General features: G+C 37.7%; 2 protein-coding genes across 2 annotated transcripts; both read right to left on the minus strand.

Annotated features, from left to right (window-relative positions):
* Positions 1-8,268: 8,268 nt before the first annotated feature.
* On the minus strand, positions 8,269-11,876 carry LOC133731255 (receptor-like protein EIX2). The gene is made up of 4 exons (XM_062158673.1): positions 11,820-11,876; positions 11,475-11,482; positions 11,314-11,364; positions 8,269-11,137 (listed from the first exon to the last, which is right to left on the minus strand). The coding sequence occupies exons 1-4, from the start codon at positions 11,874-11,876 to the stop codon at positions 8,269-8,271; spliced, it is 2,985 nt and encodes a 994-aa protein (XP_062014657.1).
* A 672-nt stretch (positions 11,877-12,548) lies between these two features.
* Positions 12,549-14,549, minus strand: LOC133729192 (F-box protein SKIP19-like). Its single transcript, XM_062156681.1, has 2 exons — positions 14,135-14,549; positions 12,549-13,803 (listed from the first exon to the last, which is right to left on the minus strand). Exons 1-2 carry the CDS (start codon positions 14,506-14,508, stop codon positions 13,140-13,142), a joined length of 1,038 nt encoding a protein of 345 aa, XP_062012665.1. The 5' UTR covers positions 14,509-14,549; the 3' UTR covers positions 12,549-13,139.
* Positions 14,550-15,661: the final 1,112 nt, after the last annotated feature.

A 15,661-nucleotide genomic window follows, 5' to 3' on the forward strand; every position in this document is an offset into this window, starting at 1 on the left:
AACATTGGAATCATGGATAATTCACAACAGCATAGAGGTACGGCACGTATATAAAGCATAATAATAAAAGAAGGGTCAGTTAAATTAAAAGAGGAAGGCAAACAGATACCTCAGCGTTGCCACGATCAAGAACTCGTGTCAGATCAAGGTCCCAGGAAAATCAGTACCTCAATAGCCCTAAGTCCTGTCAGAAAATAGAGAAAGAAAAAGTCAGCACAGGCCATTGGTTGTCTCAATTATCAATGAAGAAACAAGCAAAGATAAATCACCTTAAATGCTAGATATTATTCTGCAATACAGAGACAAAAGTTAACCAAAGAAAAAAGGGCAATGAAGTGCACCAGCAGCCGAGTCTAGAGTATTGAAGAAGACAGGTTTGACAATCAAGCTTGAAGAGGGCCTTTATTTATATTGAAAGGTCAACGGATCATTTCATTAATTTCCTAGTTGAGACTAGGAAAATATGGCAGAAATTCTAAATTTCCTGCTATATATGGCATCAATATACTGATTGCTGAAATTTTGAGAATAAAAATTTTATTCAGGAAAAATCAAGGATTTATTCCATAAATATTTAAAAAAATATATATTTCTATATTATGGGCTTTGTCACCTGCTCATTTGAAGTCCTTGCCATATTTGCAAAATTAAACTTTGATTGCAAGAGAATCTCTAAATTAAATCAAGATTTCGGGAAATTCTCTACAATTTTAAATCAAGATTCCAAAAGAATCTCTACAACTTCGGAGTTTTAGAAGTGGCTACAGGTGAAGCAAAGTGCCGCATCAAGCTATGAAAAAAAAAAAAAAAAAAAAAAAAAAAAAAAAAAATGAAGTCAAATTCAAACTTCAAGTCACACCTCCAACACGTGACGACATGTTTGCGGCGCACCTTGAAGTGGGGGCATTTGTAGACACCAAAAATTTAATGAAAATAAATTCATTAAACAATTCGGTCAACACTCAAAATTATGACTGAACAAATTTAGTCGGCATGTGGGTCCCATGAAATGTCCACGTGGCTTGTGAGTCAGCAAAATCATACAGACTCAGAGAATGACACTTGGCGACACATGAAAGGTCTGACGGCAATAAATGAATTTGCTCCGGCTAAATCAATTGATATTAAAGTGGATCAATCAAATCAATTGATTCCGAATAAAATCAAGTATTAAATCTCGTCTACTGATTAGATATTAATTTATTTAAATTGATAATCAAGACGAAAATCAGCCATCAAATTAATTGGTTATTCCTTAATAGTCGTGATTAAATCAATTAATTAAAGCTGATTGATTTGATTATGCTATTAATGAAATACAATTGAAATCAGCCATCAAGTTAATTGGTTAATTCCTTAATGATCGTGATTAAATAAGTTAATTAATGCTGATTGATTTGATTATGTAATTAAGGAAAATACAATTAATTACGTGTCATCAAGGCATTCCAAATTGAGAGAGACGCCGACACTATAAATACCCCTCTCAAATCAAGAGAAGGACTTCAGCGGAAGGAGAGAAAAATCACTCCCAAAGTTCATAAGTCCTCAAGCACGTGAAGAGCCTTCAAGCTGCCAAATAGCCGGTTCATCACCAACCTCAAGCCAAAGCACTCGTCACGTGTCAACCCTCGTGGCCATCATACGACTCAAGATCAAGCGTCAATCGCCCTTGAGTTAAGTACACCATCGAGGACGACGACAGACAGAGGGACGCAAGCAGACGGAAGAAACCTCTCCAAAGCTCAGAAGTCTCCCAAGCTCGTGAAGAACCATCAAGCTGCCAAATAGCCGGTCTCTTCACATCGCCAACTTCAGACAAGCAGGGGAAATCACCTACAAGCTCGGAAGTCGTCAAACACGCGGAGGATCAACAAGCACCAAACACATGTGCTGATTCATCCACCATCAAAAGCCATACTCGCCACGTGACACCGCTCGTGATCTGATCAAGTTCAAGCCTCTACAGCCCTTGATCATCCGTCGTCTTCAAGTCGTCAACAAAGCAAAACTTCTGCCAAGTTCTTCATCAAGCTCGTGGAGAATCAACAAGCACCAAACACACGTGCTGGTTCATCCCCTACCAAAGCCGAAGAACACTCATCACGTGACACCACTCGTGGCCTAAATCCGATCAAGATCAAGCTTCTACAGCCCTTGGTCAATCATCTTCCTCAAATCGTCAACATAGCAGAAAGTCCACATTGCAACCGTTTGATTCAAGATCAAGTGCTCGCCACCCTTGGATTAAATCAACGTTAGAGATCGAATCAGAGGAGAATCTTGTGAAAGAGCATCCACAGAGATTATAACCCTAAAATTCATTAATAAAAATATATTATTTTGTACACGTGTCCTTCTTTCATTCGTTGCAGGATTTTTCGTGTTTACAAGTTTCTTCAACTTTGACTCAATATGTGGACTTGCCTTCAAATTGGAATTGGGACATAAAAGATTTAAAGCATTCTCGATTTTCAGTAAAGTACCAGATTTGAAACTTCCAGTGTCACAGCGTTGTCCTCCAGCAATAATTCCGTCAAGAACATTCAACAAAGATTCTTCTTCAAAGCTGGTCCATACACGCCTTGACTTCCCTTGCTCTGTATTTTCATCACCACTTTCCATTTTCTGCAAAAAAATCAAGTTCTCATGGTTAAAGAAGCATAAATATGATCAACCAAATGCAATTTTCTGGTTCCAATTTAGTTTCCACTCACTATCAACTTTTCTTCTTTCCAAAACTAATCCTAATCTCAACAGAATATTTTACTTTTTTTCTTTGGCAAACTGCACATTTTCTCTCCTACTCTGCAATGTTCCCAGTTTAAGAAAGGGGGGGGGGGGCATGTGGCAGCTTTCTATTGGTTTAAATGAAACCAATTTGATTCCCAACGGACATTTGTCCCAGTTACAGTTACTTGGTCAGTGACATGGTCAGTTACGTGACCAGTTACAGTTACTTGGTCAATTACGTGACCAGTTACATGACCAGTTACTTGGTCAGTGACATGGTCAGTTACGTGATCAGTTACAGTTACTTGGTCAGTGATATGGTCAGTTACATGGTCAGTTACGTGACCAGTTACAGTTACTTGGTCAGTGACATGGTCAGTTACGTGACCAGTTACATGACCAGTTACAGTTACTTGGTCAGTGACATGGTCAGTTACGTGACATTCACAAATACTATCCGAAAATTTGATAAGGTCTACAATTATTAGTTTTGCCACGTCGACAGTATATCTAATCGGGAATCTAGGGATGTACAGAATCAGTTACCTATTGTCTCATCTAGTGTTCACAGCAAATCAAAAGATACATAAATTATGATCCTTAGTACTAATAGGCCTATCAAGCAGAAACTACATCATTTATTCTCTTCAAGCTCTTGCATCCCTTGCAGCTCTTCTGTCCCTTGCAGCTCTTGCATCCCTTGCAGCTCTCGCATCCCTTGCAGCCCTTGCAGCAGCACCTGAAACCCCTATATCTCCAGCAGCCAGGTAAGCCCTTCTTCCAGTCCATTCATTATGCATTTGTAAAGCTAATTCATTCCTCCAAGTAGTCCATTGATTAGACGCTTCAACCGTGCCAACTACATCAGCTTCTTCCCCATTTTGTGCATCTAATTCACATACTGCATACTCCATCGGATCAATGGACATCTCTCTCCTAATAAAATTATGTAAAAGACAACAAACCGTAATTATGCGTCATTGTGTCTTTATTGGATAAAATGATGGACTCCTTAGTATTCCCCACCTTCCTTTTAGCATTCCAAAACACCGTTCTATAACATTTCTTGCATTCGAATGCTTCATGTTAAAATATTCCACATGATCCCTAGGCATATTTCTTTCATCCCATTCCAACAAATGATACCTTGTTCCTCTATATGGTGCAAGAAATCCCTCACCATTTGTGTAACCACCATCTACAAGGTAATAATAACCTAATAGCCAAAATAAAAATTCCTATTAGTGTGTGAAATGCACATAAACTGCATTGATTCAATCTTCACAACTAATCCAATAGTCTTACCAGTGGGAACTCTTAATCCATTCGGCCTAGTCACTGCATCGTGAAGAACTCTAGAATCCGATGCCGATCCCTCCCAACCCGGTAAGACAAATATGAACTGCATATCACGAGAACAAGCAGCTAACACATTTGTAGCAACTTCACCCTTTCTTGTGCGGTATCTTGGCTTGTCAATTGCAGGTACACGCACTCTAATGTAAGTTCCATCTAGTGCCCCCAAGCAATTCTATAAATATATATATATATATATATATATATATATATATATATATATATATATATATATAATCATGAAGTCTATAAACTGCACATATAGATGAACCTTTTAACAATCAGAAAAGGCATAACTGCAATCCCTACAAACACTAACCTTAAAGCACTTCCATCTACGATATGTGCAGTCAGCAAGTACCGGATCAGGTACCCTCAACAAACTACCTTGCAATCGTAAAACACCTTGTAGTATAGAATGAAAATACCTACTAACAGTCTCTCCGGATCGAAAAAATCTACCTCTAATAGTACGATTCTTCACATGATGTGAAAGTATATGTAAAAACATACATACTTGCTCTTCCAAAGACACCAAACCATCACTCTTTATCTTTCCATATGTGCGAAGGAGTTCACACAAAAGGCCAAAAGTCCTTCTATCCATTCTTAATTCGTGTACACATTCGGTGTCACTATTGCCTATAATACTATCTAGATAACTCAAACGAGTCTCACGTCTAACGAATGAACGATTATTTAGAGCATGTCTTTCATCACGTCTTCGTCTCAAATTAAACATCAGTAGCACAAGCATAGTACAAGCACACATTGTCTCTAGGTGCCACAACTCCACCAATAAGAGCAACATAATTTGCCTTCGATCCATATCTAAGATTTCACAGTAACATCCAAAATCAATGAAAACAACCAACCAAAGAAGAAGATAAAAACACATGCGTTGTTAAAAGGAAAAAAAAAAACCCAGAATTAATCAACATTCAAAATCAATGGAAACAACCAACCAAAGAAGAAGATAAAAACACATACGTTGTTAAAAGAAAAAAAAAACCCAGAATTGATCAACATCCAAAATCAATGAAAACAACCAACCAAAGAAGAAGATAAAAACACAGACGATGTTAAAAGGAAAAAAAAAACGCAGTCTTGAAATTGATCAATTCTTAGCAAATCAAGCTACCCAGACACCAATTGTTACAACCCATAAACAATTGTTAATAAAAAATCAATCCATAGTCTTTAATTTAACAAATCTTAGTAGATACACGAGAAGAAGAAGCTAGATGGGACAGAGAAAATAAATTGAACCTGGAAGTTCAAGGAGGATGAAGCCCGATCGAGAGTGGAGGGACGAGGCTGAAGCGCGAAAGAGATGGGGAGACGAGGCTGAAGCGCGCGAAAGGAATGGAGAGACTAATCAGCATTGTTGAAGCCTTGCTTCCACAGTCCAGTGAGATTTGGGGGTTCTATGTAAGAAGGTCGGGAGCTGATGCGGGGACTCTGTTATCTCATTTAATTGAGTCCTCATGTGTGCCAAACATGGGATGTGTCTTATTTTATTACATAAGTTACTCCAATCCAATCCAGTCCCACGTAACAAACATAGCCTTAACATACCTAAGAATAATTAATTTTTCTTTAAGAAAAATAATTAACATAAATTGTAATTGAAGTCGAAATTTATTTACCTCTAACCATCTCTTAATTATTTCTCATCATCGCTTAACGTTTTTTATATACCTTTCAAAGTTCATCAACCATCTTATACTTGCAATGATATGAAATAAACAATATAGTTGTTCCCTTGTTGCTTTGTTTCATTTTGAATAGTTCATGACTATATCCATAGCCTAAGTTATTCACTGATGAAAAATGTGCATTCTTTCATAAGACCTTAAAGGCCTAAACCCATTAAACATACATAAACAGATCATTTTTTGTGGTCATTCATAAAAGAGGTGTTTAGTTTTGCTTTTTTTAAAGGAATTTAATTCAAACAATATTGTATTGTACAATTCTTTTATTAAAAGAAATTTAAAAATATTTTTTTTTCTAAACGAGAATGTAAGTAAAGATTTTTTCCTTAAAATAAATTTATTGAATTTATTAGCTGGTGATTACATCAACACAAACTAATGATGTGGCGTTCGTCACATAATTCAGTTTTAGAATTTGGTACAAATATTTGGTGTTTCTAGCACTATTTATATGAGATATGATTTCAATTTTGGAATCTTTGGTTCTATGTGAATAATTTTTTGTATAATATATATTGGATATAAGCGGAAGCGTAAATATTGAAAAACTAATTTTGGGTCGGGAGATATGATTCATGAATGACAGATAATATGAGAGATGTATAGGCCAAAGGCATATAAAAAGCTCCTAGAGAGATATATGGAGGAGAATCTTAAAGTTACTCAGATAAAACTTCTACAATATACTCCTCTGCTCACATTACTCAACTAGACTAGCATACTTATATAGGTCTACACTAGACAAAGTTATAAGTATGATAATTACAACGGACATACGTATTAGACCGTTACAATAACCTTATTTCCTAACTCCCATAATTCTCACCGTTATTTTCACCATAACTCTCAACATAATTCTAAATTAATTTTATTTCCAATTAACATTCTCCCTTAATTTAGAATTACTCTTACTTTAAGTTCTTCAAAGTTCATCATGATTCTTGCTCCATTACCCCTTCTTCTTCAACTTGCTTATTTTCCTCTTTGATATTGCCTCACCATGGTTTTCAGTCCATTGCCTATATACTTCTTCCTTCAATGCAAACACCTTAATTTGCTTGGCTTTAGTGACACTTATCTAGTCACTTCGGGACTTGGGAGCTTTTCCTCCCTCACTACTTAGAGAACTTTCTTCTCTCTATCTGTGTGAGATCATTTCATACCACACATATATTATAGGGTTTTCATGCCTCTCAAAATTCTGACCCATTTTGTGAGTTGTCTCTCATTTTTAGGTTGAGTCTTCAAAGAGTCTGTCAACTTGTTTGCACCATTGTGCCTTTAGGGAGCCTTGTCAACTTGACACCATTGTGCCATCTTCATCTTGGGGCTTCAGCCACTTTCAAGGAGCATTTTCTTCTTGGCACTTTTGTCTCTTTTTCTTAGCACAATCGCGACATGCTTCATTCAGGGACGTATACCATTCAATCAATTTTCAAGAGTGCAAATTCAATTTTTGTTATGTTTTACAAGTTCTCTTTACTGGGATGGGAAGATTATATACCCTCTTTTGACAAGTTCTCTTTACAAGAATTCCAATTATAACAAATGCATTATATGATATATGTTTTCCTCGCATTTCATAGTTTGTTGGACAGCCTGGACTTGATATTCCGAAGGTGAAATGAACGCACGGAATGAGGCATAAATGGGAAGCTCTAGCATGCATGTTGTTACAATTCTCCCATCGTAAGGAGGCTGATGCATAATTGAAATGACATGAAGGACATGATTTTGGTACTGCATGAAATCTAAGAATCTAGGACCTTTGTTTTTTTTTTTTTGGCCATTCTTTTTTTGTTTAGGAGTTGAGAGTTGAATCCATTTCGAGTTGTTAAACGACTAGTTAATTTTTATGCACAATTTGGAGAATTTGATTTTAAGAATTGTGGTTGAGATTGATCAATGAAGGTTTATACAAATTGGAAAAGAAAGATGATCAGGTAGAGAGAAGTATGTTTGAACAGTTTGTTATAATTCATTTTTCGACCAAATCTCATATATGATTATTATTAGTAACAAAGTAAGAAAAGAAAAAGATTTAGAAAATCACAAAGCAAATGTGTTATTATACAATGTCAATTTGAACTATGTGGGGAGGATTATGAAAAAAAAAAACACAAAAAGACATTGCACCCAATGAAACTAGTTACAATGATAAATAAATAGCCTCTTATTAATAAGTTCACATTTTTTTTTGATCAATTATTAATAAGTTAACATAGCGTGTGCAGAAAAGGCTAGTATACATGAAGTGATGAAACACAACAGAAAACAAATCCAAGTTGAAATCCTAAACAGAGAAAAAACAACCAACAATCTCACGTTTGTCTTTCTTGTTCAGTCATTCTGCGTAGACAAGCCATGTATTTCAGTATGACTATGATTACCAGAATGAGCCTATCTTTCATGTCGTCGACGAACTTGAAATAGGCATGTCCCCATGACCTCTTTAGCACTATTATAAACTGCCAAAAACAGCCCAAAATCCCAGAATGAATCCCATCGTAGTGTTTACATAGAACCATATCTTTCCAGACCCTTCTTCATCTTCACCTGCATCTTCTTTAACTTCTGGATTCCCATCAGGGGATGATGAGCACTGAGTTGGCAATGGAGTGCCACAAAGTCCCAAGTTTCCTTCAAATAAAGTTGGATCATTGAAGGTTTGGAATTGGTTAGCAGATGGGATTGGCCCAGACAAGTCGTTATATGACAAGTTCAATTTGCTCAGTGAAGTCATATCGGTCATGCTTAGAGGAATTGGACCATGAAGATGGTTACAGGAGAGGTCAAGAATTTGTAACCGTTGTAAGCTTCCAATATCCTCCGGTATCTTTCCTGTCAACAGATTCCGAGATAAATTCAAGCTACCCAAGTTGGAGAGGTTTCTCATCTCTTCTGGTATTTCTCCGGATAGATTATTGCTTGACAGGTCAATGGTGTTTACAAGAGGTAGAATACTAGTATATTCATATTGTACGCCTTTCGGATCCAAATCCATATGCCATGGATCCATATCCAGCGTGTTACTAAGAGAGGGAAATGGCTGAGGCATTCTACCTAAATTTGTCAGTTGTGTCAAATTACCAAGACACCTTGGGACAGAGCCTGATAAATCATTATGAGATAGATCTAAAACATGAAGACGAGAGAGAGCGCACAGTTGTTGAGGTATACTTCCAGTGAACTTGTTCTCTCCAAGAAGTAAAAATTGCAGGGATCGTAGGTCTTCTCCAATCCACTGTGGAATGGCTCCAGAGAACTTGTTCCCTCCAAGATCGAGTGTAGCCAAGTTCTGACAGTTTTGCAAGGACGGTCCAAGCTCCCCAAAAAGATTGTTATTACTTAATCTCAACCAGTAAAGTGAAGGTTGCTGAGAGCACAAGCTTGGTGGAATTTGCCCAGATAGATTGTTATTGGAAAAATCTATGGTCGACATTCCTTCCGAACCATTCCAATCCCTAGGGATACTTCCAGATAAACAATTCCTTGAGAGATCAATAGAATCCAATCTCTTCAGTTTAATTAGTGAATGGGGAATGCTACCACTCAGATTATTCCTGGAAAGGTCTAGGCTACTCAGTGTTGACATCTCCTGGCCAAAGTTCAAAGGAATTGGTCCTGAAAATCTATTGCTTCCCAACTTCAGGTATGATACATATGGCCAAAGTGGAATGGAACCCTCCAAGTTGTTGTTTTCCAAATTAACGTATGCACCAAAGCGTTCCAAGTATGGAAGCTTTCCTCTTAATTGGTTATTAGAGAGATCCAACCAACTCATGTGTGGGGAGTTTCTCCAAAACCACTCAGGTATTGTATCTGAAATACCTACATTTGAGAGAACTATATAAACGATGAATTGGCTTCTAAGCCATGCTGGAAATGCAGGACTTACAAATTGGCAATCACGGATGGTGATGAAAGATGCGTTGAAGAAAGGAATCCACTCCTGATTGATGTTGAAAACCAGAGACTTCGATGATAATTGAAGGTTAGCCAATCTTGTGAGGTTCTGAAAATGACTTTCACTTATGACGCCTTCCCATTGATTAGACAACAGATTCAGGATAGTTAATTCTGTAAGTTGTCCAATACTCTTTGGAATGCTGCCTTTCATCATGTTGAAGGAAAGGTCTAGGATATTCAAATGTGACAGATTTCCTACTGACATAGGAAGTGGACCAGAGATTTTGTTTTTTGAGAGGTCCAAGGTTTTCAAATGGAAAAGATTTCCTATTGATGCTGGAAGTGGACCGGAGATTGAGTTTTGTGAAAGGTCCAAGGTTTCCAAATGGAAAAGATTTCCTATTGATGCCGGAAGTGGACCAGAGATTGAGTTTTGTGAAAGGTATAGGGTCCTCAACTGTAATAGATTTCCTATTGATGTAGGAACTGAACCAGAGATTGGGTTTTCTGAAAGGTGCAGGGCCTGCAAATGTAACAGATTTCCTATTGATGTTGGAAATGGACCAGAGAGTGAGTTTTGTTGCAGATTTAGAGTTTCCAAGTCCTTAAGCAATGAGACTTCAGGAATGGAGCCAGTAAATCCAGAATTAGAAAAATCTGCCGTCACAAGGGTACTAATATTAAATAGCCATTGAGGTAATGAAGATTGAAATTTGTTGAATGAGAGGTCAACGACCAAAAGTAACGTCAAATTTAGATGTGGAAGAGACTCGGGGAGGCCGCTATGAAGTTTACAAGAAGAAAAGTGCAATTCTAAGAGTGAAGGAAGCATATTAATAGCATGAACCCAATGATCTGTGGCCTGGCTAAGGTTCAACCCTTTCAAGCCCAGGTATTGCAAAGAAGAGAGACCAGAGAGCCACTTTAAATCTGAAACCCACATATCTGAATATGTTGAGAGATCAAGATGGAGCAGTTTCGATAAATTTCCGAGATGAGGAGGGACCATTCCCACAAAACCCGAGTGGGAGAGGTCAAGGTACCTCAACTTCTCGAGTGAACCTATGAAACTTGGGATGGGAATACTATGGAAAGTGTTGCCACTCAAGTTCAAGTAGTTCAAGTGTGTTAGATTAACTAAAGAAGGAGATAGCTCACCACCTACACATGCCGACATGGGAGCATCAGTTGCTGCATAATCACTTTCTTTACCACAGAGGTAGCTAAGGTCAAGCTTGACAACATGGCCTGTTTGGTTGCTGCAGCGTACACGCGTCCACTTGCAGCAGTCTTCCCCTATCCACGATGAAAGTCGGGGTAAAGGATCATCAAGGCTGCGTTTGAATTCAAGAAGGGCTTTCCGCTCCTCCTCAAAGCAAGCCAAAGTAAAATTTTTAGCACCTGAGTTGGCCAAAGTGGCTCTTAAGGTAACAGATTCAGTTAACAAAAGAAGGAAAACAGGTAAAAGAAGTCAAAAGCTGGTTTTGATGCTAGCCATTGTCCCTCAAGAAAAGGGAGGAGTTATTGATATAGGTTTGTGGATTCTAATGAACTTGATCTGCCCTATTTATAAGAAAGAGGATAGACTTCCTCTCACCCCTTGAACCTCAAAGTGTGTATGTCAACTTTCTGTAAAGGATTCAGGCAACTATAAGAAGACAATAAACAGCAAAGAGTACCCATATTGTCTCTACTCTCTACTGAATAGTTGAGACCTGCTCAATAAAAGAAATGAGCATCAATTTAATTCATATATACCTATGTCTCTGTTCTGAACAGAAAAACCTTTATCATATTCACAACATTCTAGGTATAAGCAATGACACCATCGTTTACTCGCCAAGTCTTTCAGACCGTGTGAAAGAGTCCCTTTTATTCAATATATTTTCTGCAACCCAAGCAAATCTATCAGCAGCCGGTCAAACAAACTTTTCTTAGTCATTTCCTGCTTACCAAAATATATACATATACGTGCAAATTGTGTATATAATAACTTCACATAGATATATTGTTTTCACCATGAATTAGCCAGGAAAGGGAAGGGTGTCCTAGTGTCATTACTTATAATCACTTTCTTAGTCAATAACTTGATGTAGCAAATACCAGGTTGGGAGGACACCATTTCCTCGCTAATTCAGCCTGAGCACCTGTCCCTTTCATTGATGAAGCAAAACTCTTCTATGGAGATGGTCGGTTTCGGTTTCGGGTTTCGGCCTGCAATACAAATATGATATATTCTTGAAACTGAAGTAATCATATTTTCCTTTCTTGTGTTTTTAGTTCCATCTCACCTGTTTCGTTTATTATGCAATTTTGCACCTGCACTTGCCGACAACCTCACCTTACACGGTCTTGCAACTAAGAATTAATTACATTGCATGTGGGAGTTGGGGTCTTCTTTAGACTCGGTCTTGTTTCTCAATATATCTATTGCAGATAAAGCGTCAGCCTCGGGTTATAGAAACTTCCAAGTTATTTTCTTGGAAGTCATGGTGTGTATCGAATATAATCCAATAGCAGAGCATACGGAAATTTCGCTGCCTTGATCAACTAAGAATGACTAGTGCTGCCCCTGAAGACGTTGGTTGATCATCATCATCACATCATTCTATAGATAAATTATTTATGTACAACCTAATTCAGCTTGTACAAGCACCAAAACGAAGCCATCCTGCTGTGGAAATTTGAAGCTTGGATAATCACAGCAACGTCAACTGTAGCAGCTACTCTCACCCTCCATTCAGAGAGCATGTTTTAACTGTTCAACTTAAGATAAGAGCAGCTTATTCTAAAACACAAGTCTCAAGCGCCAAAGGGCCAACAATCACAAAGTAAGAAAAGGACTTTTATCTCAGCTTAAATGTGTTTTTTATACATTCACGACCAGTCTGCTAGACTGATTCCGAATTTCAATAAAAAAAATAGTACATGGTCATCAATAATCCAAGTACTACTAACTTCATTGTCTGCCCAATGTGGAAAGTTGGATGAGAGTTTGACAGGACCAAACTTTCTCTTCGGCTAGCTGTATCTGACTGATGGCAACCAATATTTGTACTCAGGACGAAGACAACGTCATGGAGTCACATCTCAACTTGAAATCAGAAACTGAAATGAAGCCTTACTTGTAAAAGCAGATGTACCCTTTCTTTAGTATCCTGGAAAATCCAGATGCAGGGCGAAATCAAGAAGATAGAAACAAAATCTCACAAAGCTGAATCATCAAGAAAAACTTAAATGAATGTTATCAAAACCTTGCAATGAGAATTGAAATTTTACAATTCTGATAAACTGCTCCATTGCAAATAGCCTCGAAAACATGCAATAAGATCAATGTTGCTACCAATCCAGAAATAGGGATTTTGGAAAGAAATTCTAGATGGATAAATATATTTTGATAACTTTCCTCCGCCGTCTCAAACGTTAGCTGCTAGGAAGGGTATCCATATCACCAAAGTCATACAAGTCAAGTCTAGTAAAATCATCACAATCCCCATAATCATAGTCATAGAAATCGCTCCCACTTGAAAATCCATATTCCTCATAATCATCAGACAACAAATTACTGTCAGAAAAACCATATGGGGAGTCCCCATCATTATCACGTGAATCGTAACCATTAGACATAGCATCAAACTCATAGTCTTCAGTGGAATCATAAGGAAGCCGTAACCTTTTAATTTGTCCGGTCAATCTTTTCTCCAAATCTCCCTCCAGGTTAAGGTTGAAACAGTAGCGCAGATCAAGTGACTCAAGATGAGGACAACAATCAAGAATTTCCCTCAAGCCATCATTCGTCAGCTTATTCCCAAAAAGCTGGAGGTGCTGCAAACCTCGCATCGTTCCTGCTACGGCAAGTGCATCATTATCACACTTATCTGGCGGGAATTGGTACCAGTGGTTGTTCAGTTTCACAGACTTCAAAAGCGGACAAGAGCGTCCAACAACCTCTAGAGGTTCCTGCGAAAGCGTGCACAACGAAATTTCAAGGTCCTCCAACATCGGAAGCTTCAAAGCCACTTCACTCAATCCCTCATCCGTTATGAAATAACACCGCACAATTCGGAGGCGTCTGATTCCACTTGATCTATCAAAAATTTTCACCCTAGTATGTCAGTTTTTACACAACGCCACAAACATATCAATCTGATTCCAGTTCAAAGTATTCAAAAACTGTCGAAATAAATGATATCACAAAAATTTCCAACACTGATTGTTCTACAATCTACAGGGATACTCTGTTCATTTGCTATCTGATTTCCAACTAGTAAAGCTAGCGTAAAGCATCAAACTTCTCATTAATCTAATCAAATTGCAGCTACAACTGAGCTTAATCTCACTAAATTGAAAGCTTCAAAAGCAAGCACTAAGCATATATGGATGAACCAAAAGCTTAACAAAATGAAAAAGTTGAATACCTATCGGTGATATACTTGAGCAGCTCATCGCTGCCGAAGTACTCGACGGTGATATCGACGAGCTGACCACAGCTCCGATCAACGGCGTGGCAGCACATCTTCTCCAAATCATACGTCATGTCGTGAAGGTCGCCGTCGTTGCGCATATCGATGGTGCGCCACATCAGTGGGTCCTTGCAGATTGCTCGCCACGATCTGCAGACCTTCTCGGCGGCCGTCAGGATCTCGATCGCTCCGAGCCGCGAAAGTATCGAAGCGGTGATCTCCGGCGGGAGTTCGAGCCAGTTACGGTGGCGGGCGGGGGTGAATCTGGACGACGGCGGCGAGGGTTTGGGCTTTGAGCCTAGGGTTTTCTGGTTGCTTTTGTTGTCCATGAGGATTTTGAGTATGATTTTTGAAGGGTTACCAACCCCTAAGAAATCACTTTTAACGCCTCAGATCTGCATTTGCCTTTTCTTTATTTTCGACAAAAAAAAAAAAAAAAAAAAACCGATTTTCTTACTTTCTAAATATACTCAATAAATATTCAGATATTTAAATACATCCAGTCAATCAATTTTACATGAACAATTCTATTATCATAAAATGACATGAAAAGTCATGATAAATTAAGATAATTTAAAAAAAAAAAAATCATAAAATTTAAATTTGTGTGTTCTATTTGTACTCAAAACAGTTCACTATGTTCAGGTAATAACATGATTTTCTTCTAGCAAAATCCTTAAAGACAAATTTCACTTTTCATTGTAATTGCTTCATCTCTTAGGTTTAATATACATGGTATTGACAAAGTTGTGAGTGCAATCATGATTTCACTTTTTCATTATAATTGATTCATCAACAAGCACCGAAACTTATTAAAGTCTTCGGTAATCAACCACTAAATAAAATTATTTTGTTCAGTAGTGAACCACTGAAACAGACCACTTTGCTCGGCAAAGAACCACTAAAACAGATTACTTTGTTCGGTAGAGAACCACCGAATATAACTACTTTTTTCGATAGGAAATCACCAAATGTTACCAGTATTTCACCAAAAAAACCACCGAATATGCAACAGACTTGGCGTTTCAAGGCACTAGTACTACTGCACCAGACTCCATCTACATTCACTGCTCAAACTGAGATTGAGGCTTTCCAATCTTACTCGGAGGGTAGATTTTCAACTTGTTCCAAAGGGCAGGTTGAGCTTTCCATGCATATAGACCAAAGTGCAAAAGAAATCCAATAAGTCACTTCCCTTTTCATAACTTTTTAATCTTTTATAGATCCCAACTCATCAATTATGCATTCCACCTTCATCAAATGTTGTTTTAGAGGCCAGGCCAACTTTATAACAGAAAAAAAAAAAAAAAAAAAAAAAAAAAAAAAAAAAAAAAACAGATTAACCAAACTTTTATTTGTCTAAGGACACATTAACAAGACTTGTTCAATAGTTTCAGGAAACTCCTGACATATATATTGGGTATACATAGAGATAGTCATCCTCAGTATCATCATCGTCGTAATCTGATGGAGTAGGCATTT

Source organism: Rosa rugosa, chromosome 2, assembly GCF_958449725.1.
Source record: "Rosa rugosa chromosome 2, drRosRugo1.1, whole genome shotgun sequence".
NCBI lineage: Eukaryota > Viridiplantae > Streptophyta > Magnoliopsida > Rosales > Rosaceae > Rosa > Rosa rugosa.